The sequence below is a fragment of the Apodemus sylvaticus genome, chromosome 1 (genome assembly GCF_947179515.1).
Source record: "Apodemus sylvaticus chromosome 1, mApoSyl1.1, whole genome shotgun sequence".
NCBI classification, from domain to species: Eukaryota; Metazoa; Chordata; class Mammalia; order Rodentia; family Muridae; genus Apodemus; species Apodemus sylvaticus.
Window position 1 is genome coordinate 61,806,243 of NC_067472.1, and position 17,690 is coordinate 61,823,932.

The following is a 17,690-nucleotide window of genomic DNA, read 5'->3' on the forward strand; positions in this document are numbered from 1 at the left end:
AGACAGAAGAGGGGCCTGGTATTCAGAAAATGCTCTCACCTGAGGGGGTGCACATATCCCCCATGTTAAACAGATGAGGAACCCAGGGGCAGGGGCAGGTGGGACCATACTTCCCTTGTGAAATGAGGGAGACAAAGGAGATGACTGTTCATTGGCTCAGGGCTACAGAACCCTGTCCTACAGCACTCAAGTGCTGATTACCCTAAAGGTGCCAGGAACACAGCCTTGGGCTGCTCCCACTAGACAGCTGCAGAGACAGCCACTGAATGAATGGGGGTACTGGGGGGCCCTTGGGCAGACAAGAGCACGGGGCCTCACGGGAACAATGGCCAGGCCAGGGTGCGCTGTGGCCGAGGCCTGGGCTGCAGCTGACAGAGTAGGCCCCAGCACCGGTGCCAAGCTGGGCACAAAGGGGCCGTGTTCCCGGCTGGCGGGCGGATGTTTGCACAGGTGTGGGAGTGGGGGCGCCTTTCTGCCGAGGGCTGGGGGGCCAGGGGCTAGGGGGCTGGGAACCAGCTCCTGCAGGAGGCTGGGAATGTAGACAGGGCAGCATCAAGGCTGGGCACTGCTAAGGCTGGGCATCACTTATCATTCGCACTGTGGGTCGTCTCCTCTTCACTTCCTGCTGTACCTCAGCCAGCACTGCCCATCTCCCACCAGAGAATTCTGGTTTGGAGTAGCCTGAGCCCCCACCCCACCCTGTGCAGGCCCTGATCCCTGGGGTGTGTTCTCTTTCCACAGGCAAGCTTCCTAACTTTCCCACTGAGTTTTCCTCCCAATCCTGTTTGGGTCTATCATCCTAGGGTATCTGGGGGCATTGGCCCCAAGAAGGGTGGGCAGCAGCTGAACCTGGGGTCTGTCACAATCTGGAAGCTTCTCAGTGTATCCTCACTTCCTGAAGCTGTTTAGAATGCTGGAAACTTCCAGAAAATTCTGGTTCGGCCAATGCCAAGAGGTCTTGCTATGTGCCCTGCTTCCTGGGAGCACTTGGGAACTGGGAGAACATGTGTTTATTCAGCTTCCAGTCTCAAGCCCAGTCTAGAAGCTCTGAGAGTAAGCAGGCCTCAGAGACTGTTCATTCCTGGTTAGGGTTTTAAGGAGTGAGGGGAGTATTGAGGCCAGGGCCTGATGCGCTACCATCACCATGGATGGCTGCTTGCTCTGAATCAGGTTCCCAGAGTCTGCTGGCCCTTTCTATGGGTTGCCACAGCCCACCAAACCTTCTCACTAGCCTAGTGAGCCCCAAAGCCAACAGACTGAGAATGCTTTTGGGGATGGTATTGAAATCCTTGTGCCCACCCAGCCCTGGTGCCAGGCCTGGCAGCTCCTCCTGATATGATGCTCTCAAAGCTGAGGGGAGGAAATAGAGTTGGAATTGAGGGTGGACCGTAACATGCTCTGAACTGCATGCTCCTGTTAGGGACTTATGTTTCCTGCAGCTTAGGGGACCCCAAAGCTCAGTGGCTGGACAAAGCCTGCTTCCAGAGGAGGCCCTGAAGACCATGCAGCAGCTATCTCAGAGGCTTTTAGGCCATGAGCCGTGGTTGCTAGGTCATGGAGTACACCTGGATTTCTTTAGCACCACTCTCACCAGAACCTCTCCCTCCCCTGCCTGTTAGCTGACAGCCAAGGAGCCTCTACACACACACACACACAAACACACACACACACACACACACACACACACACACACACCATATACTGGCCTGCACAGAGTATCCTTGGGACATTCCTTGGAACATACCTTGGGACATTCAGCCCTAGAGTGAGAGGTCATTGTCACACACCAGGCTCCACACAGTTTGGCAGCTCAGTCGGTTTCAAGTTGCCCTAACCCAGGAGGTTTATGACCATCTTCATGGCCTTAGGGCCTGGCTGGCACTAGTACTACTGCTGCCTGGGGCAGTGAAAGCCTTTGCAGACCTCATATCCAAAGCCCCCGTGTCTTTCTCTTAGTTCACAAGGGTTGTAATGGTATTATGGCATTGTATGTCTTGATCCCTGGCAGAGGTGTGCTCCCTGGGTCAACATAGACACCACAAACATGCAAAGTATGCTTTTGACCCCTTCCTGCACTCTAAGCCCAGGATCCGCCCCCCAGGGTAAGGATCACCACAAGGCTGAGATACGAAGTCCCAGTTTGCAATCCCTTGTCCCATCAGCCTTCCCTTCCAAAACAGCAGTTGAAAGATAACAATGTTCAAATTTCAAGACAGGGACCAGAGAGAACTCACTGTGGTATACAGAAGGCCCATTCTGTAAGGTGTAAGTGCACATTTTGTGGTTCAAAAGTTTTTAAAACTGAGGTTAGTAGCCTTGGAGAAGGCAAAAATGTTGAGCAAGTAGAGTTCAATATCCTAACCCCACTGCCCAGGCCCATGTATCTCCCACCTGAGACCCCCAGGAAAGACTCCAACTTACCACCCCCCACCACAGAGCATCTGCATAGCTGCCAAACTCGATGCGGCCGGACTCGTTCACTGCATCTTTCTCAGCCAAGTAGACAAAGTAGGAGGAGAAGATAAGACCCAGAAAGCCAATGTACAGGGTGGTGATCAGCTCCTAGGGACAGACAACACATTGGCCATAGTCACATACCCTGTGGTCCACACAAGTGAAAGGAGTCACTTGGTAGGAAGTTCCAGAATTTGCTGTTAGATTGTACTGTGTTGACTGTAGCATATTATATATGGAAAAATCACCTTCCAGAGTAACCTAGGTTTTGCAATTCACAAAAGTGGCAATGAAAAAATCTCAGCTATTACCCTGAATCAGCCACTTGGGTCCATGCAGTCTCCCCTTGTACCCATGACAAGATAGTGCTTAGAACCTGTAGCCTCTCAGACAGAGTTTCCTCTGGAAGGTGTCTGAGGTGCCATCCTTGATTTCCTAGGTTTGCTTTCAGAGTTTCATAAATCTGTTATTCATCTTACATTTTCTACAAGACCCAATGGTCTTTTGTCCCAAGCCCAAGTGAAGGTGGCAGCAGCTCTACACTGTTAAGTCAAGGATTCTTGCATCGTGAATGTGGAGTAGGCTCAGGCTGGGAAGGCTCTGGGGTCCTGGACCCTGTCCTCAGATCCACATGTCTTGGTACCCGCCTAGACCTGGTACCAACCATTCACTTGGGGTTGAGGTGCTAAGATATCACCACCTTTGTATCCTGACCTCATAAGTCTCCAGTCCTCCTGTTTCTCGGCTGGCCAGCTTCTGCTCTGCCCACAGCAGGCTTACTCACCTGGCGGTGAATGAAGACTACAGAGCCCAGGAGCCTCCAGGTACCACCCTGGCGATCAACATGCAGCATCCGCAGGATCTGAAGGAAGCGGATACCCCTAAGAAGCAATAAGAGAAGGATCAAGAGGGCCATGGTGGTCACAAACATTTGCTTTCTGTGTTCCTGTCCCTACCAAGCCTCCAATGGTTAGAGGAGACACGCACATGACACTTTGTACTGGAGCTATCTCGCTTCCTACAGGTGCCTATGAACCCTGTCTCCAGGGGCCCTTCTATATAGCCTTCTTGGGAGAGACCCAGGGTTACCCATATGGCAACCACACAGTCAGGTTATGATCTATGTGTTAGAAGCTAGAAAGTTCTGGGGTCAAACCTTGAACTCAGGGTTGCCTACTGTCCCAATACTATGAACTATGGCCACCCTACCCTTTCCCCATTCACAATGAAAGAAACAGGTAGAGGGAGGGAGAGACTACAGCTTAAGAGGAAAGGGTTTTGTGGTGGGTCCTGTCTCACAGGAAGAAATGGAAGAACCAACATACCTGATAGCTGATGTGGCGAACACTTGTCCTTTGGAACCCACACAGAGGACAACCATAGAGGCTACAACCACGATGAGGTCTGTGGGAGGGGCAGGGGGTCATTACTTCTGGGCTCCAGGAATCTGGGGAGGGTGTGCCACCACATACACCTGAGGGTTATGCCACTAAAGCAAGATAGGACCCAATAACCAAGGGCACAGGAATAATCTAGGGGGTCTCAGTCCATGAGGACTCTCTGGGGAATGACTGTAATGGGAATGTCCTTCTGGACCCATGAGTGTGGAATGGAATGTCTACAGGATAGGTAGGCAGGACTCACCAATGATGGAAATGGGCTTCCGGGCAAAGCGTAGCCGGCCCCAGATACCCACGTACTTGCTGCGGCAGCCTGCAGACCAGAGGCGGACCACATACTCTGTCCCAAAGAACACCACAAGGACAATCTCCTGAGAAAGAAAGCAATAAGCTTGTATTAGAGGCTACCACCACTCAGGCTGGAACACCTACACTAGGCTACCATGCCAGGGGCCTCTGCTGAGAGAGACACTAGCAGGCTCAGGTATCCATCTGTAGTAACTCATAGTGCCTATAACAACTGTCCGGAGAGGCCAATGCACTGATCCCAGGGATGCTAAGAGTAGATACTATCAGCTGTTATTTGCTGGGGAAGACTCCACACCAGGGCTGGGGCTTAATGCAATCACTGGGTCTGGTAACACAGTGCTAACATCTGTGTTGTCCAGCTTCATGGAGCCCACAGAGCTCAAGAGGATTCCAGAAGACTCCTCATCTGGAAATGAGGGATCAAGGACACGTGTCTTTGGAGGACTTAGACTCCTCCAAAGTGGAGGACTTTGTCCCCCTTAGCTCATAGCTCTGCCTCACCCTGGAGACACCATACCCACCATCCGTGGCCTTTACTGAGGTCTGGGTACAAAAATCACCCCCGATCTATCCAGAGGCAGTAGAGGGAATCAAGCAAGGCATGGGCAGCATCGGGTGTGAAACAGCTCTCCTAGGTCAGTTCACACAGACCAAGCCTCTCCTAATGTATCCACATATGCTCTGAAGTCAGAGTGCGCTGAAAGGGGGGGGGGGTGTTACAAGCTAGAGAAACCCAGGCTATCATCCAGGTTACTGCAGTGGACAGACAGATCGACACAAAGGTGGATGGATAGAAGAGGAAATGGGTGAGTGGACAGACAAATGGATAGTTACATGAGTGGATGAATAGATGGATGAGTGGAAGAATGGATGGATGGGTGGGTAGATGGATGAGTGAGAAGGTGGGTACACGGGTGGGTGGAAAGATGGATAGATGGATGGATGAATGAATGGATAGATAGATGGGTATATCAATGATTGATTGAGTAGATGAATAGAAAGGTAAATAGATAAATGCAGGTGACTGCTGTGAGAACCAAGTTAAAAAAGGAAGTGGAGGCATTAGTTCTCTCAATGAAAACAACAGCTAGACAGAGGGCTCCTGTCATCTGACTCAGCCTCTGACCATGATTTATAAGTCAGCTAGCAGCAGTCTTGGGGCCTTCCTAGTCTATGACAGCACTGAGTGAGAGCAACCGTACTGTTTTGTGTTCACACAGCCTTGACACATACTGAAGGGACAGTCACTGGAGGCCTGGCAATTACCATGGGAGAAGTCAAGGTGAGCCCGGGGCCTTGCCTTTGATTGGTGAATAGCCTCTCCTTCCCCAGCCTTCACCATCTGCCTCCTCAAGGAAACACCCAAAGACCTGTCACATGCACAGTATCTGGAGGATGAGGCATCAGCTGGCCTGCCATGGAATAGTGATGCCAGGAGGCCTGATCTGGGGTACCCATACTCTGCTGCCAGGCTCAGTTCTCTCCCAGCTCTTGCCACAGCATCACTGTCAGAGACTGGCTGTCCTGAGAAGGAATCCCCTTCCTGCTTGCTCCATCCCTGGGCAGCTCAGGTCCGGTCCTCAGTCCTGTTATGGCATGAAAATGTGAGCAGAGCATTGCAAGTGGGTGATGGGAGGATTGGGAATAAGTATGCATTTCATGTGAACTACAGCCCATTCTGGCCCTCCAGGTCTCCAGCCCTGTCCCAGCCCTGTTCCCTAGCTCCTAGCCAGCCATCATTGGTAAGAGGCCCTTGGGGAAGGCCTGGGGTGAGGAGGTGAAACCGCTCCCACATATGTTAGGGGACTGTGCAAAGCCACAAACCCGAGAAGCCACAAAGCATTGTGTTGCTCAGGCCTGCTTCCAGCTGGCTCCCGGCCTGCCTCCCTCAGGAGCCTGGCCCCGGAGGGAACTTCCTCTTTGACGGGTGACTCTGGCTGGCCCTGCCCCCACCTGTCAGCTGCTGGAGAGTCCACCATGAGTGGGGGGCTGAATACTGCCCATCATATATAAATGCTTTTAATTAAGACAAAATAGTACACCACCTGGCTTGTGTTTTGGGCACAAGCAGTGACTGATGGAAGGCGTGAGCTTGGGAGATCATAGCTCCTTCCTTGTGAGAAAAGCATTTGGCCCATGAAGTGAACTCTTTGGGAATGGTGGGGGTGGGGGGTGACTAAGTGTGGGAGAGCAAGAGAGTGCTGGCAATGATGGGCCCAGTTTGGCCAAGCACACCAGGGAGGAGCCATAGTCTCATTCACTCTGGTAAATATTGGCCTGTTGAACGAATGAATGATGAATGAATGAGTGAATGAATGAATGAGTGAATGAACAATATCTGAGCAGCTGAGATCAACAATATCTGAGCAGCTGAGATATTGATATTGCAGAGATACTGATTCATCTTTGTTTCTTGAGAACCTGGGCCTGTAGGGCTGTTGCCCAAAGTACTGTGTGTATCTTTGGCCAACATGAAAAGCGTACTCCCAATCCCTACCACAGGATATGACTTCATGCGAGACAGCACGCCTGACCATGAGAAGCCCTAATATTTAGTTACAGTGCTAGCCCAGGCAGAGGGCCTCTGTTCCAATTTCATGGCCATACATCACCCAGCTGGCTGATCATCTAGTGAGTTTTTCTCATTTGCAGATGTTTGTCATTACTCAAATACCTCCTTAGCAATGGCTTCTGATGACTACAGGTGCCCCCTGACCTAGCACTTGGAGGGAAACCCATTTTGGGATTGGTATGTGAAACAGCAAGACCCCCCTTACGCAAATCTCCAAATCCTATTCAGCATGTGGACACAGTGTGAAGCCTGGATTCAGTGGACTTGAGCCCCCTCATCCCCTGAAAATGTCTGGCTAGTTATGTTCAGGGCAGGCAGGGCTGAGTTAATCAGTAGGGCTCAGGGGCTTCTAGGATAGGGGCAGAGGAAAACAAGCCTGTCCTAGGCAGGACATAGCCAGACCCAGTGTTTAGACAGAGATAAAATGGTTATCACCAGCTTTGCATGTATGCTGGAGCTAGGTAGACTAAAGGTCACACTGGGACTCCAGTGAAGAATTAGCATTTAGCTGTCATGTGAGTCTGTAGGAGACACACTGTGGGGACAGTTTGATTCAAGTAGCAAAACTCTAGTCCATAGCAGGGTTAGTGGGGGCTAGTTTAGCCCTTGTAGAAAAGACCACAGGATTGATAACAACTATTGTACCATCAAGGTCTCCCCCTGCTCAGGCAGGGCCAGGCCTGAAGCCCACCTGTCTTATAGATTTAATCCAAGTACAATCCCAGTGTTGAATGAGAGGCCTCAAGCTTCTCAACAGAACACAAAAATACCTGTTACTCCCACCCACAACACACACGCATGCCTGCTCCTGCTGTCCACTTATGGGCTACCATCCAAAGGATCTCATGGCCCAATGCACCAAAAAGCCTCCCTAGACCCAGGCACATCACACTCTCTGTGTTCCCCATGTCTTCAGAGGCTTGGTGTGTGGGATGTACTCTTATCCCCCACCTTCCAACCCTTTGCCTATTTAGACCATCCCAGCACCCCGAGACCTTGTAACAGCCACCTAAAAACCTAGCACACTCCCCTACCAATAAAAGTACCAGCCCAATGTACCCACTATTGTCTAGCTCCCTAAAGGGCCTCCCAGAGGAATCCACATGCTGCCAGAACCAAGGACTCAAGGCCAGGGGACATTGATGGAGTGTGGCCCTGAGCTCTGTCCCAGAGATATAAAAGAAAGGGCTGTCCTTGGGCCAATGAGCTTGGGCAGAGACAAAAGGCAAGAGAACACGGTGGCCCCTCCCACCATGACCATTGTTCCTTGGACTAGAGCTAGGCTGAATCCTGGCTGCAGAGGGCTTTATGGCTGAGACTCCTGTGTCTGGGATAAACAGCAAGCATAGAGTCTGCAGCTTTTCCTGTATTCACCAAGGCAAGAACACTGTGCCTCTTTTCGTACACAGGGAGGAAAGCCCTTGAGAATAGGAGAATACCTGCTCAACGATTCATGGGAGAAACAGACTGACTTGGGCACAAAGCAGAGGATCCCACAGGCAGGATGAAGCATAGCTCTCAGGTTTGGGAGTGGACTCTGGCAAGTGACACTAGTTACCTCTCAGAGGGCTGACTACTGATACATGGGTACATCTTGGGGAATGGCTGTAAGGATTGTATAGATGAGACAGAGTCTTAAAGGATCAGAGACAGAAACCAAGGTGTAACAGGAAATGTCCTAGGATGGAAGATGACCTAGAGACATAAGAGCCAGTTGCCAGGCCAGCTGTGACAGGAAGTGTCCTTGGTAAGAATAAAAGATGAGCCTGGACCATGTGTGGGCCCTGGCACCCCATCCTGGTGGTCTTCTGTGTATGGCAGGAGAGCTAGGGGTTATGCAGGTGAGTCTGGGGTTAATGTGGGTGTGAAGAGCCCTGAGGGGATACAATAATCCTGGCTCTAACAAACTGGTGCTTGCCTCCTCTAGACCCTTGAAGAGTTGGAGAGGGGCAAAAGGGACCAGAGCCTGACTGCTGGCTACCCCTCCTGAGGCTCTGTCAGAGAGAAAAGAGGGGCTTGTCTGATAACATACGCATGCCAGAGCCATGAACAAGAGGTTTGGACAGGCTCTGAAAGCAACAATCTGTAGGGTGTGCCTACTGTGGCATCCTGTAGCCTGTCACTTTGGTCCATGTGCTGGTCCCAACCCACATAATGCACCCTCTGCCACACTCTGTTTATTTTCCGTGCAGTGAGTGTTGAGAGTTGTATCTCAAAGAAGTGAGTCCCGGAATTTTTAAAACTAGTTTAGAAAGCAACGCTGCTGGAGCAGAGGCTCAGTTGACAGTGTGCTTACCTAGCAGGCATGGAGCCTGGGTTACAGTCCCAGCACTGCATAACCAGGCGTGCTACTGTAGACCTGGACTCCCAGGACTAGAGGTACAGAAACAGGAAGATAAGAAGGTCAGGGACATCCCTGGCTATGTTAGAAATTGGAATCCAGCCTAGATTAATGAGACCCTGTTTTAAAATAAAAATTCCAAAGACTATGACTATGACGACGACAACAACAACAACAACAACAACAAATGTTTTAGAAAGGCAGAGGACCTGAATAGGCATCTATTTGGAGAAGACGTACAACTGAGAAAGAATGCCCACAGCAACAAATATTCTATGCCACTAACCATGGAAATACAAATCAAAACAGATGCTGCTGTGTCCCTCTAGCAAAAACATAGGCAATGACTACAGTGACCAAGGAGGCAGAGAGGCAGGGCTCTCATACATGGCTGCCTGAGGGAGACACCAGACCCATGGTCCTGGGAGCACGGTTCAGTGGTTCCCCGAGTCAGGAAGCACAGAGTTACCACCCACTCAATTCTGCTCTAAACAAGGCTCTATCTTAGAAAAAAAAAGTAACAACCCAGAAAAAAATACAGTTGTTGGGCTGGAGAGATAGAATATAGTTGGTAGAGTACTTACCTGGTAGGCCTGAGGCTGAGTTAATCAAAAAAAAAAAAAAAAAAAAAAAAAAACTTCCACAGAGTCCAAGAATTCTACTACATCCCTGAAAGAGAGGCGGGGCTTTGAGAAGCTATCTGTCCACCGTGTTTACTTTGGCAAAGTATACAATAGCCAAAGGCAATGTCCATCTAGAGGACAGAGAAAACAGGCTCCAGATACTGGGTGGCACATGATAATCCTTCAGAAGGACGTATGCTCCAACACAACACAGTGTGGACAGACTTTGGAAGGCTTCTGTTAAGAAAAAAAGTCCTGAGAGATCCCACTCGTAGTATAACTGCAGGGCCCCAAGTTGCCAAAGCCACAGGGACACAAAGCAAGATGGCAGGGCATGGGGGTGGGTGAGTGTTTGACAGGACCAGAGTCATCTGTGATGATGGAAAGTTCTCAAGGTCCCAGTGAGGACAGCTACACAGCAGTGTGGATGAACTCCATGCCACTCAGCGGAGCACTCAGACACAGCCAAGATGAGACACCTTACTTACCTCATGCATATTTTAGGAAGGAGAATGGGGACAAGACGGCTCAGCAAGGAAAGGCACTTGCTACTGTCAAGCCTGCCGGCTCAACTTTGATCCCCAAACCCACAGAGTGGAAGAACAAAACTGACCAATGCCAAATTATCTTCTGACTGCCATGTGCACACCCAGATACACACACGTACCCAAGAAATAAGGGAATAAATATTATAAAGGAAGAAAGAGGCAGGAAGGGGAAGATGATGACATGGAGTCACGAGGCTCACAGGATCTACCGCCTGCAAAGGATCAAATGGACCCTTGCCGTGGCTTCCGTTGTAAAGATAAGGAAGACAGCGATGGAGTAAATAAAGGCAGGGAGCATCCAAGGACTCAGGTCCTTTGTAATCTCCTCTCACTGCTGCAGTGCTGGAATTCGTTGATGCACGGTGGCATCCTGGGCTCAGGAGCCGGACAGGGACATGTGGGAAGAGACACGCTGCCTCTGAAAACTTCACAGTGGGAACTGGAAGTTTTCTCATTTGACAGGTGGACCCTGTACCCCCAAACTGGACCCAGGTGAGCTGCAGGGGGTGCAGAAGACAAAAAGCTTGGCATGACAGAATTTCTGATTGGCTGGGAACACCTATCTCACATGCATACCTACTACACATGTGTATCAGGTGCTTGCAGGCAAGCACGACAAAACAGAGAGCTGTCCACATAGGAGCCTAAAGGGCCGAGATTATTGTAAGGGAGGAGCTCTATCTGGGTAAAGCTGCGGTGGACTGGGGAAAGGCCAGGACAAAGTTCACAGCCTCCTAGGCCCATCCTTGAAGGCTGTGGCTGTCTTATTTATTCTTTTTTTTTAATCAGCTGGTGAATTCCGTTTCTAGGAGGGTGGGAGTTCAGCTTCCTACCATCACTCACCTGTGGCCCACAGCAAAGCCAGGGCAGGGCAGACTGCTTTGGATCCTCAGATGAAAGACACTTATTTTTTCCTCTCTGTTTCTTTTTGTTTAACAATCAAGGGAGCTCAAAGATGCTTATCATGAGTATTCAGTGTCTCTGATGTTGCTGTTTTATTATCTTCTTAATGAAAGAATAATTTGAAATCTGACTGGAAGATTAACTGCTTCAGATGAAGGGTTGGCCCATGTGAAAAGCGGCCCTGCAAGAGGGCTGGCAAAGCCAGGTCATAGGGCCAAAGCCCCGGCTGGTCTCCCTGAGGCCCTCAAAACATTGCACAGGGCAGTTTCTAGAGAGTTAGATACCTCTAGGCCCCCTGTAGGCTACCAATCCACATAGATGTGCCTTGGGAAGCTAGCACTAGGGTCCTTCTACCCTCTCATAGCTAAGAAACCTGTAAGATGGCCATTTCCTGAGCCAGGGGGCTTCCTGTGGGAGGACAGTGCCCTCTCAGGACACAGCCAGCCAGCCGACTTTGGGGCCAGCTGTTCTGACTCTACATGGGCCCCAATAAGCCATAGAGAGGGCCAGCCTTGCATTCTCGGGAGGGGCAGCTGGCCGGAGGCTCGGTGCCGGCATGCAAGCTGCTCAAAGCACCCTTTGTTCAGGTCCTGCCTGTGGCCAGCTGCTCCCAGCCGCCGGCCTGTCCTGAGAGCCCATGGGCCCCCCCAGTGACATGTGTTGGGCACAGCTGGAGCCCTTAGGCCATGCTCACTGCCTACCCTGGGGATTGTCAGCCCCCCATAGGCCACCAGCTAGTCCCTGGTGACACAAAGCCTTCAGAGACTCTAAGGAGGCAGAGTCAGGACCCAATGGCAGTAGACAGAACCAGGACCCTGTAGAAACATGACCCTTTCTATAACAGTCCACTCTTTTCCAAATTTCCTGGGAGTCATGGGTCCCTCAGAAGCCACAGCTGAGTGCACGTGCTGCAGTGAGTGGTGGACTCCTGTTGCTTGGATGCTTTTCCAAATCCTGAAGCATAGCTCACAACTTTGATCAGGAACATCCTCACCCCCATCTCACCTGAACCCCTGGATATCTAAGGTAGCCTAGAGTTGGTCAGTTTTCTCAGACAACAGGGGGTGTAGGTTCCTTTTGCAACAGGGAAACTCGCCCAGCAGTGACAGTAAACTGGTGGGGTCCTGGAGTCACACAGCACAACACAGCCAGGAAGCAGGCATTTCTGCAAGCCAGCCACCCTGAAAGCTAGTGAGCTGTGGCTAGAGGCAGAAGTCCTGGTCCTGGGAGTGGGCGGCGGAGTCCCACACAGGCCTTCTTCAGTAGCCAGTTCCCAGTAGCACTGGACACAGATCAGCAGCTGCTGTGTCCACACCTATTAGGGTAGACCAGATTTGGGGGCAACTCTAGGAGATGCAGGGTTACTTTCCCCTGAGAACTAGCCCCAACTGCCAGCTGTCCAGGCAGCCATTCTCCACACTGGGCAGAAGAGGCGATGAGGCTTGCTCAGCCACCATGGGGACAAGCTTTCCCATCCACCGGGTAGCCAGGCTCTGAAAGTGGGCAACAGCTGTCACCTGGTCCTCCCATCATGGTCCCTACTTCAGCAGGTGGCATGAGGCCCAGTGCCTACTGCAGAAGCTTGCAAGGGGACCAAAATCACAAGGGGTGCCTTGAAGACTAATTGTTTCTCCTGATCCATGTTCTAAATCCAAGCTGCCCCATGTAGGACTCCCAAAAGATGCTAAGGTCCATGTCTCCCTTCCCTATATGATCTAGTGATCACCTCCAGGCTAAGGCCCAGCCACATAGGGTCCCCTGGTATCACCCCTAACCCTCACACTATCATGTTACAGGTATAGAAGCCACCCCAACAGGATGTTGGACATCCCGACAGACTGTCTCCGAGAGCTTCCTAACAAGCTGGGATGTCCAACAATCTTAGGAAACAATAAAAGTATAATCAGGTTGCCCAGGAGGGACATCCTGAGCACACTGTGCCCTCAGGTCAAGGCTCAAGACCTTCTGCCCCAACCAAATCCCCAATGCCCCACTAATCACCTACTGAGACTAGGTCTAAACAGGAGACAGACAGGGCAGAGTGAAGATAAAGCCAAGAGACTTGGCCCACACCACTGGGCTAGCCCATTCTTGGGCCCATTATCATTAGGAAAAATCTTCCTCAGATTGGAGGCTTCCAGGCCTCAACCTTGGAATAAAGGCTGCCCACCCACAGTGGGAGGAGAGCAGGCCCTGTGGTCACTTTAATTTACATGTCTTGCTGGTGCAGGGCTGTGTGTTACTGACTAGAGTTACATGCGGTTCAGGTGGTTTAATGAGCTGCCTCCAGCTCTGAGACCCAGCTTGCTGCAAGACGGCAAGGTGGGGGTCTTCGTACCCTACCCGCTCCCTTCCTCCCTGCCTGGGTGTTCTCGAGGTCAGGAGGCGAACATAGGGGTTCAGTGGCCTCCCGATGCGTGGTAGGGGGCGGGGCAGATGGCGCCAGGATATGCACACAGACCAGCCCAGGAAATCCCTGCCCAGAATTGCCTCATCAGCAGATTCAAACCAAGCAAATTCATGCCATTCCCTAGACGCCTCCAGGGTAGTTATGAGCCCTGACAGACAGAAGGCAACCTGGGTGCAGTGTAAGTGTGTGCTTGCATAGGACAGGAGGCAATGTTTTTATTTAATGAATTTCAAACTAGGTGGGGGTCGCAAACACCAGCAATTGAGGAGCGTGGTGACAGGCAGACATGGAAATGAAGTATCTGCAAGACTGAGGAAAGGGAGCAGTCTGAGCCTCTCTGGGGGCAGGACAGATCGTGTCTTTCCATTAAGAAAAGTCAGCTCCACATAGCTGTCCACAGCTGCCCTGTTTTCCCTCACTATTTAGGAGTGGAGTTTCCCCAGCTATTTAGGAGAGTGCCTGTCTATCCCTGTTAAGACTTTGTTTCCCCTCTCAATATTTTAACCATTTGTTTGTTTCTTTCTTTTTTTCTTTCTTTCTTTCTTTTTTTTTTTTTTCCCTTTGGAGACAGGGTTTCTCTGTGTAGCCCTGGCTGTCCTGGAGCTCACTCTGTAGACCAGGCTGGCCTCGAACTCAGAAATCCGCCTGCCTCTGCCTCCCAAAGTGCTGGAATTACAGGAAGGGTGACTTAACCATTTGTTTCTATGTTTCTAGTTTCTATTCTTTTTTCTACCCCTTTTAAATTTATTTATTTTTGCTATTGTTGTTGTTGCTATTGCTGAGGAAGAGTCTCATGGAGCCTGGGCTGGCCTCAAACTCTATGTAGCCAAGGATAACCCTGGCTACAAGGATAAGGTAGTGCTCCTCTCTACCTTCATCCCCCCAAGCACCAGGATCATAGGTGAGCACCACCGTGCAGTTTATACAGATTGGAGATTGAACCCAGGGCTTCATGGATGCCAGGCAAACACTAGCAGCTGAGCCAAGTCCCCAGCCCTTGCAGTAAGTTCGGATCAGAGAACATCCACAACTGTCTCAACAGGGTAAGGCGTGCATATCCTTTCTTTTAATAGGAGCGCCACAGGTGATTGGCTTCAGAAGTCTTCCATGGGTGCAAAGAGACAGAGAACATCCATTATCGGGCTCCAAAATCACAATGACAGCTTGAAAACCTGGTCCTCACACACCTGGCCACCCCTGCCCTGGAATCTGGGCTTTAAGGTCAAAAGAGCAAAGCAAAAGCTGGTATATCCTCCCCGCACACCCTGTCTCTTGATTCCTGTCTCCTGGAATGTTCACTTTCGCTCTTTGGCTTTTCTCTCCTCCTCCTCCCCCTCTTCAGATCAAACCAGACCCCCTACATATACTGTGCAAGCACTCCACCGCTGCTCTTGTGGACTTTTTTTTTTTTTTTACCCATTTCTGGAATGTTCATTTCTAAAGTAGAATTGTGAGGAAGCCACCCAACAGGGATAACAGCCCTGGAGAATGGTATCCCCACACTGTTGCCCCTGTGCTAAACAGAGAGAAGCCAGCCCCAGAGTTGTGCAGCCTACAGACCTGGAAGCTGTGCTCTGGGGGCTGTCTGAAGGTGCTGGATTGGTAGGTGGATTTTTGTTAGAGTAGCATGGCTAGGGGTAATAGCAAGAGTTATTTCAGGTTCCAATTAGATTCTGAATCACTTACCTGCCTGTGCTCTCTGCCTCTATATCTAACTCAAAGCTTATTCTGAAAGAATTGCCGTATGACACCTATGATGCTTGGGGTTAATTGTCAGCCTGACAAAATCTAGCATCACCTAGGAGTCTGGGCTCAGAGTATGCCTGTGGGGGCCTCTGTTGATTCTGTTCATTGATGTGGAGAGACCTAGGTTGTCTAGGTGGGAAAAGTGAGTGGAACAATAGCAAGTACTTATTCATTATTTGCTTCTTCTGATGTGACATAGTGCGATTAGATATTTCAGGCTCCTGCTGCTGTGACTTGCCTACCTCAGTGGATTATAACCTGGAACTGTGAGGCAAGATAAACCCTTTCTCTATTAAGTTGCCTTTGTCAGGGTGTTTAATCATAACAACAGGAAAAGATAATCCCTCATAGTTGCCATGGTTACCCCTCTTTTCCACATGCCATGTGACTTTTCACAATTATTATGTTGTATGATGTCTTCATATTAATAATTAGGCTTTGTTCACACAAACTCAGGCTTCAGTGTTCACAACCTGCAAGTTTTATTCTCTATTCTTGTGTGCAATTTCCTTGCATATATTTGGCTATCTTTTTTCAACTGTCTATTATGTTTTCTTTTCTAAGTGTACTGGATACAACTGTTTAAAATGCTTTTTAAAAATCACAGTGGGGATATATAGTGACCAGCAATATGCTTATCTGGCATGCACAAGGCCTTGAGTTATATCCCTACCACCACAAAATTAATTCTTTACAAATGAATAAAACCCTATATATCAGTCCTTTGCCTTTTGTGAGATTTTGCATATCTCCTTTTGGAAGATGAATTTAGGACATTAACATTTAGTATGAAATTGAATACATCTAGCTACATTCTTTCCATCCTTACTTGTTATCTGGTTTCTTACCTCGACCCCCTTTCCTGGGAGCTGCTGAGTTGGTCAGTACTGCCCTCCTCCTTATCTCTTGTAACAGGGCATTTTACTGTTCTCTTCCATTCTACCAGATCCTTAAATACAGCTCTTATCTGAAAACACTTTCCATAGCACTGATTTCTTGGGACTTTTCTCCGGTGAGCCAGCAATCTGTGTATGGCTCTGTTTCTTTTGACCTCCACCAAGGGCTCTGTGGAACCCAGGCCTTAGAGAAAGGCACAGTTTAAAGTGTCTTGTAAAAGGCCAAGCAACTGACGCCTATGGCTCTGTGGCCTTCATGGCCTCCACCCTGAAGTGGAAACGACAAGAGACAGTACCTCCAGAAGAATTTATGCTATGAGCTCATAAAACCTGATTTGTATAGACATACAGACAGAGTGGGCCAAGTTCACAGACTTCCCGGTTCCTTGTCTTCTGGTAGATGAGCATTATCAGGTAAATGCTATCAACACAAATTCCTGTCAACATCCCACCCTTAGGACGTCAGTATGTGACCATATTTAGAAACAGGGTCTTTGCAGATGTAATTTAAGATGAAGCAACAATAGCATGTGGTGTGCTCCTCACCCAACATGACTGACAGCTTTACAGCAAAGGGACAGTAAAATCCAAAAACAATGGAAGAGGGGAAGCCAAGTGCGTGTGAGGGCAGATTTTTTTTTTTACAATGTTTTTGTAACAGAACATCAAGGATTGCCATCTTCCAGAGAACAATCTGGGAATGGGTTCTTCTCACGGCTGGAAGGAACCTACCTGTTAATCCCTTATCTTTGACTTGCATGCCAGAAAGAGTGGCCTCTGAGCAGATGTAAGCTGTCACTCAGACCATTTCAGAAGCTGGACCAGGATCTCTAGAGATGTCTCTTCCATCAGGCCAGAAATGATACCAGATCATCTTTCCCCTTGTAGGCAGAGTAGCCCACACTGATTCCTCACACCACAGTGAAATGTGGGCTTTGAAGGACAAACCCAAGTCACTGGAGGCTAGCAGGGCTGAGGCAGCAGCAAGGCCTCAGGTGTGCTGCTCTGTTCAGACAGAAGGTGAGCTCTTAACCCATATCCAGTCCCACTGTGCATAGATCCCTGAGAACGCCTTTGCATATAGAATCAACCCCAGTTGTCCACCCTGAAATTGGTGCTGATTTGGGAGCAGGGGCCCAATATTGCTCATACCTGGAAGCCCTTGTCATCTTCGCATGAGTTTAAAACAGGCCTCTACCTTTGCTAGGAAAGTTACGCCCATCTCTAGCCCAGTTATGTGTGATTTTACTCTTAGATCCTGACTTCACTGTCAATGGCTGCCAACATCTATGGAGGGACATTCAAATATGGGTGCCTTAACTGAGTCTTGGATGCATTTTAATAGTAGGGAGCCTACACTTCGAAAACTACCCCAATTAAGAATTCCCACAGGACTAGGAGTTTAGTGAGGTTGAGACCCTCAGGGTCAGCACTCTTCACCATAGCTGTAGACCTGGGGAAGCCAGTCGAGCCACTGCCTGGACTTTG

General features: G+C 49.7%; 1 protein-coding gene across 2 annotated transcripts in view; it reads right to left on the reverse strand.

The window, feature by feature from the left end:
* The window catches only part of Kcnq1 (potassium voltage-gated channel subfamily Q member 1), a 319,138-nt gene that overhangs the window by 242,688 nt on the left and 58,760 nt on the right, over nucleotides 1-17,690 (reverse strand). For both annotated transcript variants that reach the window (XM_052194811.1, XM_052194819.1), the window contains exons 3-6: nucleotides 4,099-4,225; nucleotides 3,780-3,858; nucleotides 3,239-3,335; nucleotides 2,422-2,562 (exon numbers count right to left, since the gene is read on the reverse strand). In XM_052194811.1, coding sequence (XP_052050771.1) covers nucleotides 2,422-2,562; nucleotides 3,239-3,335; nucleotides 3,780-3,858; nucleotides 4,099-4,225 — 444 coding nt within the window. The remainder of the gene's footprint in view (nucleotides 1-2,421; nucleotides 2,563-3,238; nucleotides 3,336-3,779; nucleotides 3,859-4,098; nucleotides 4,226-17,690) is intronic.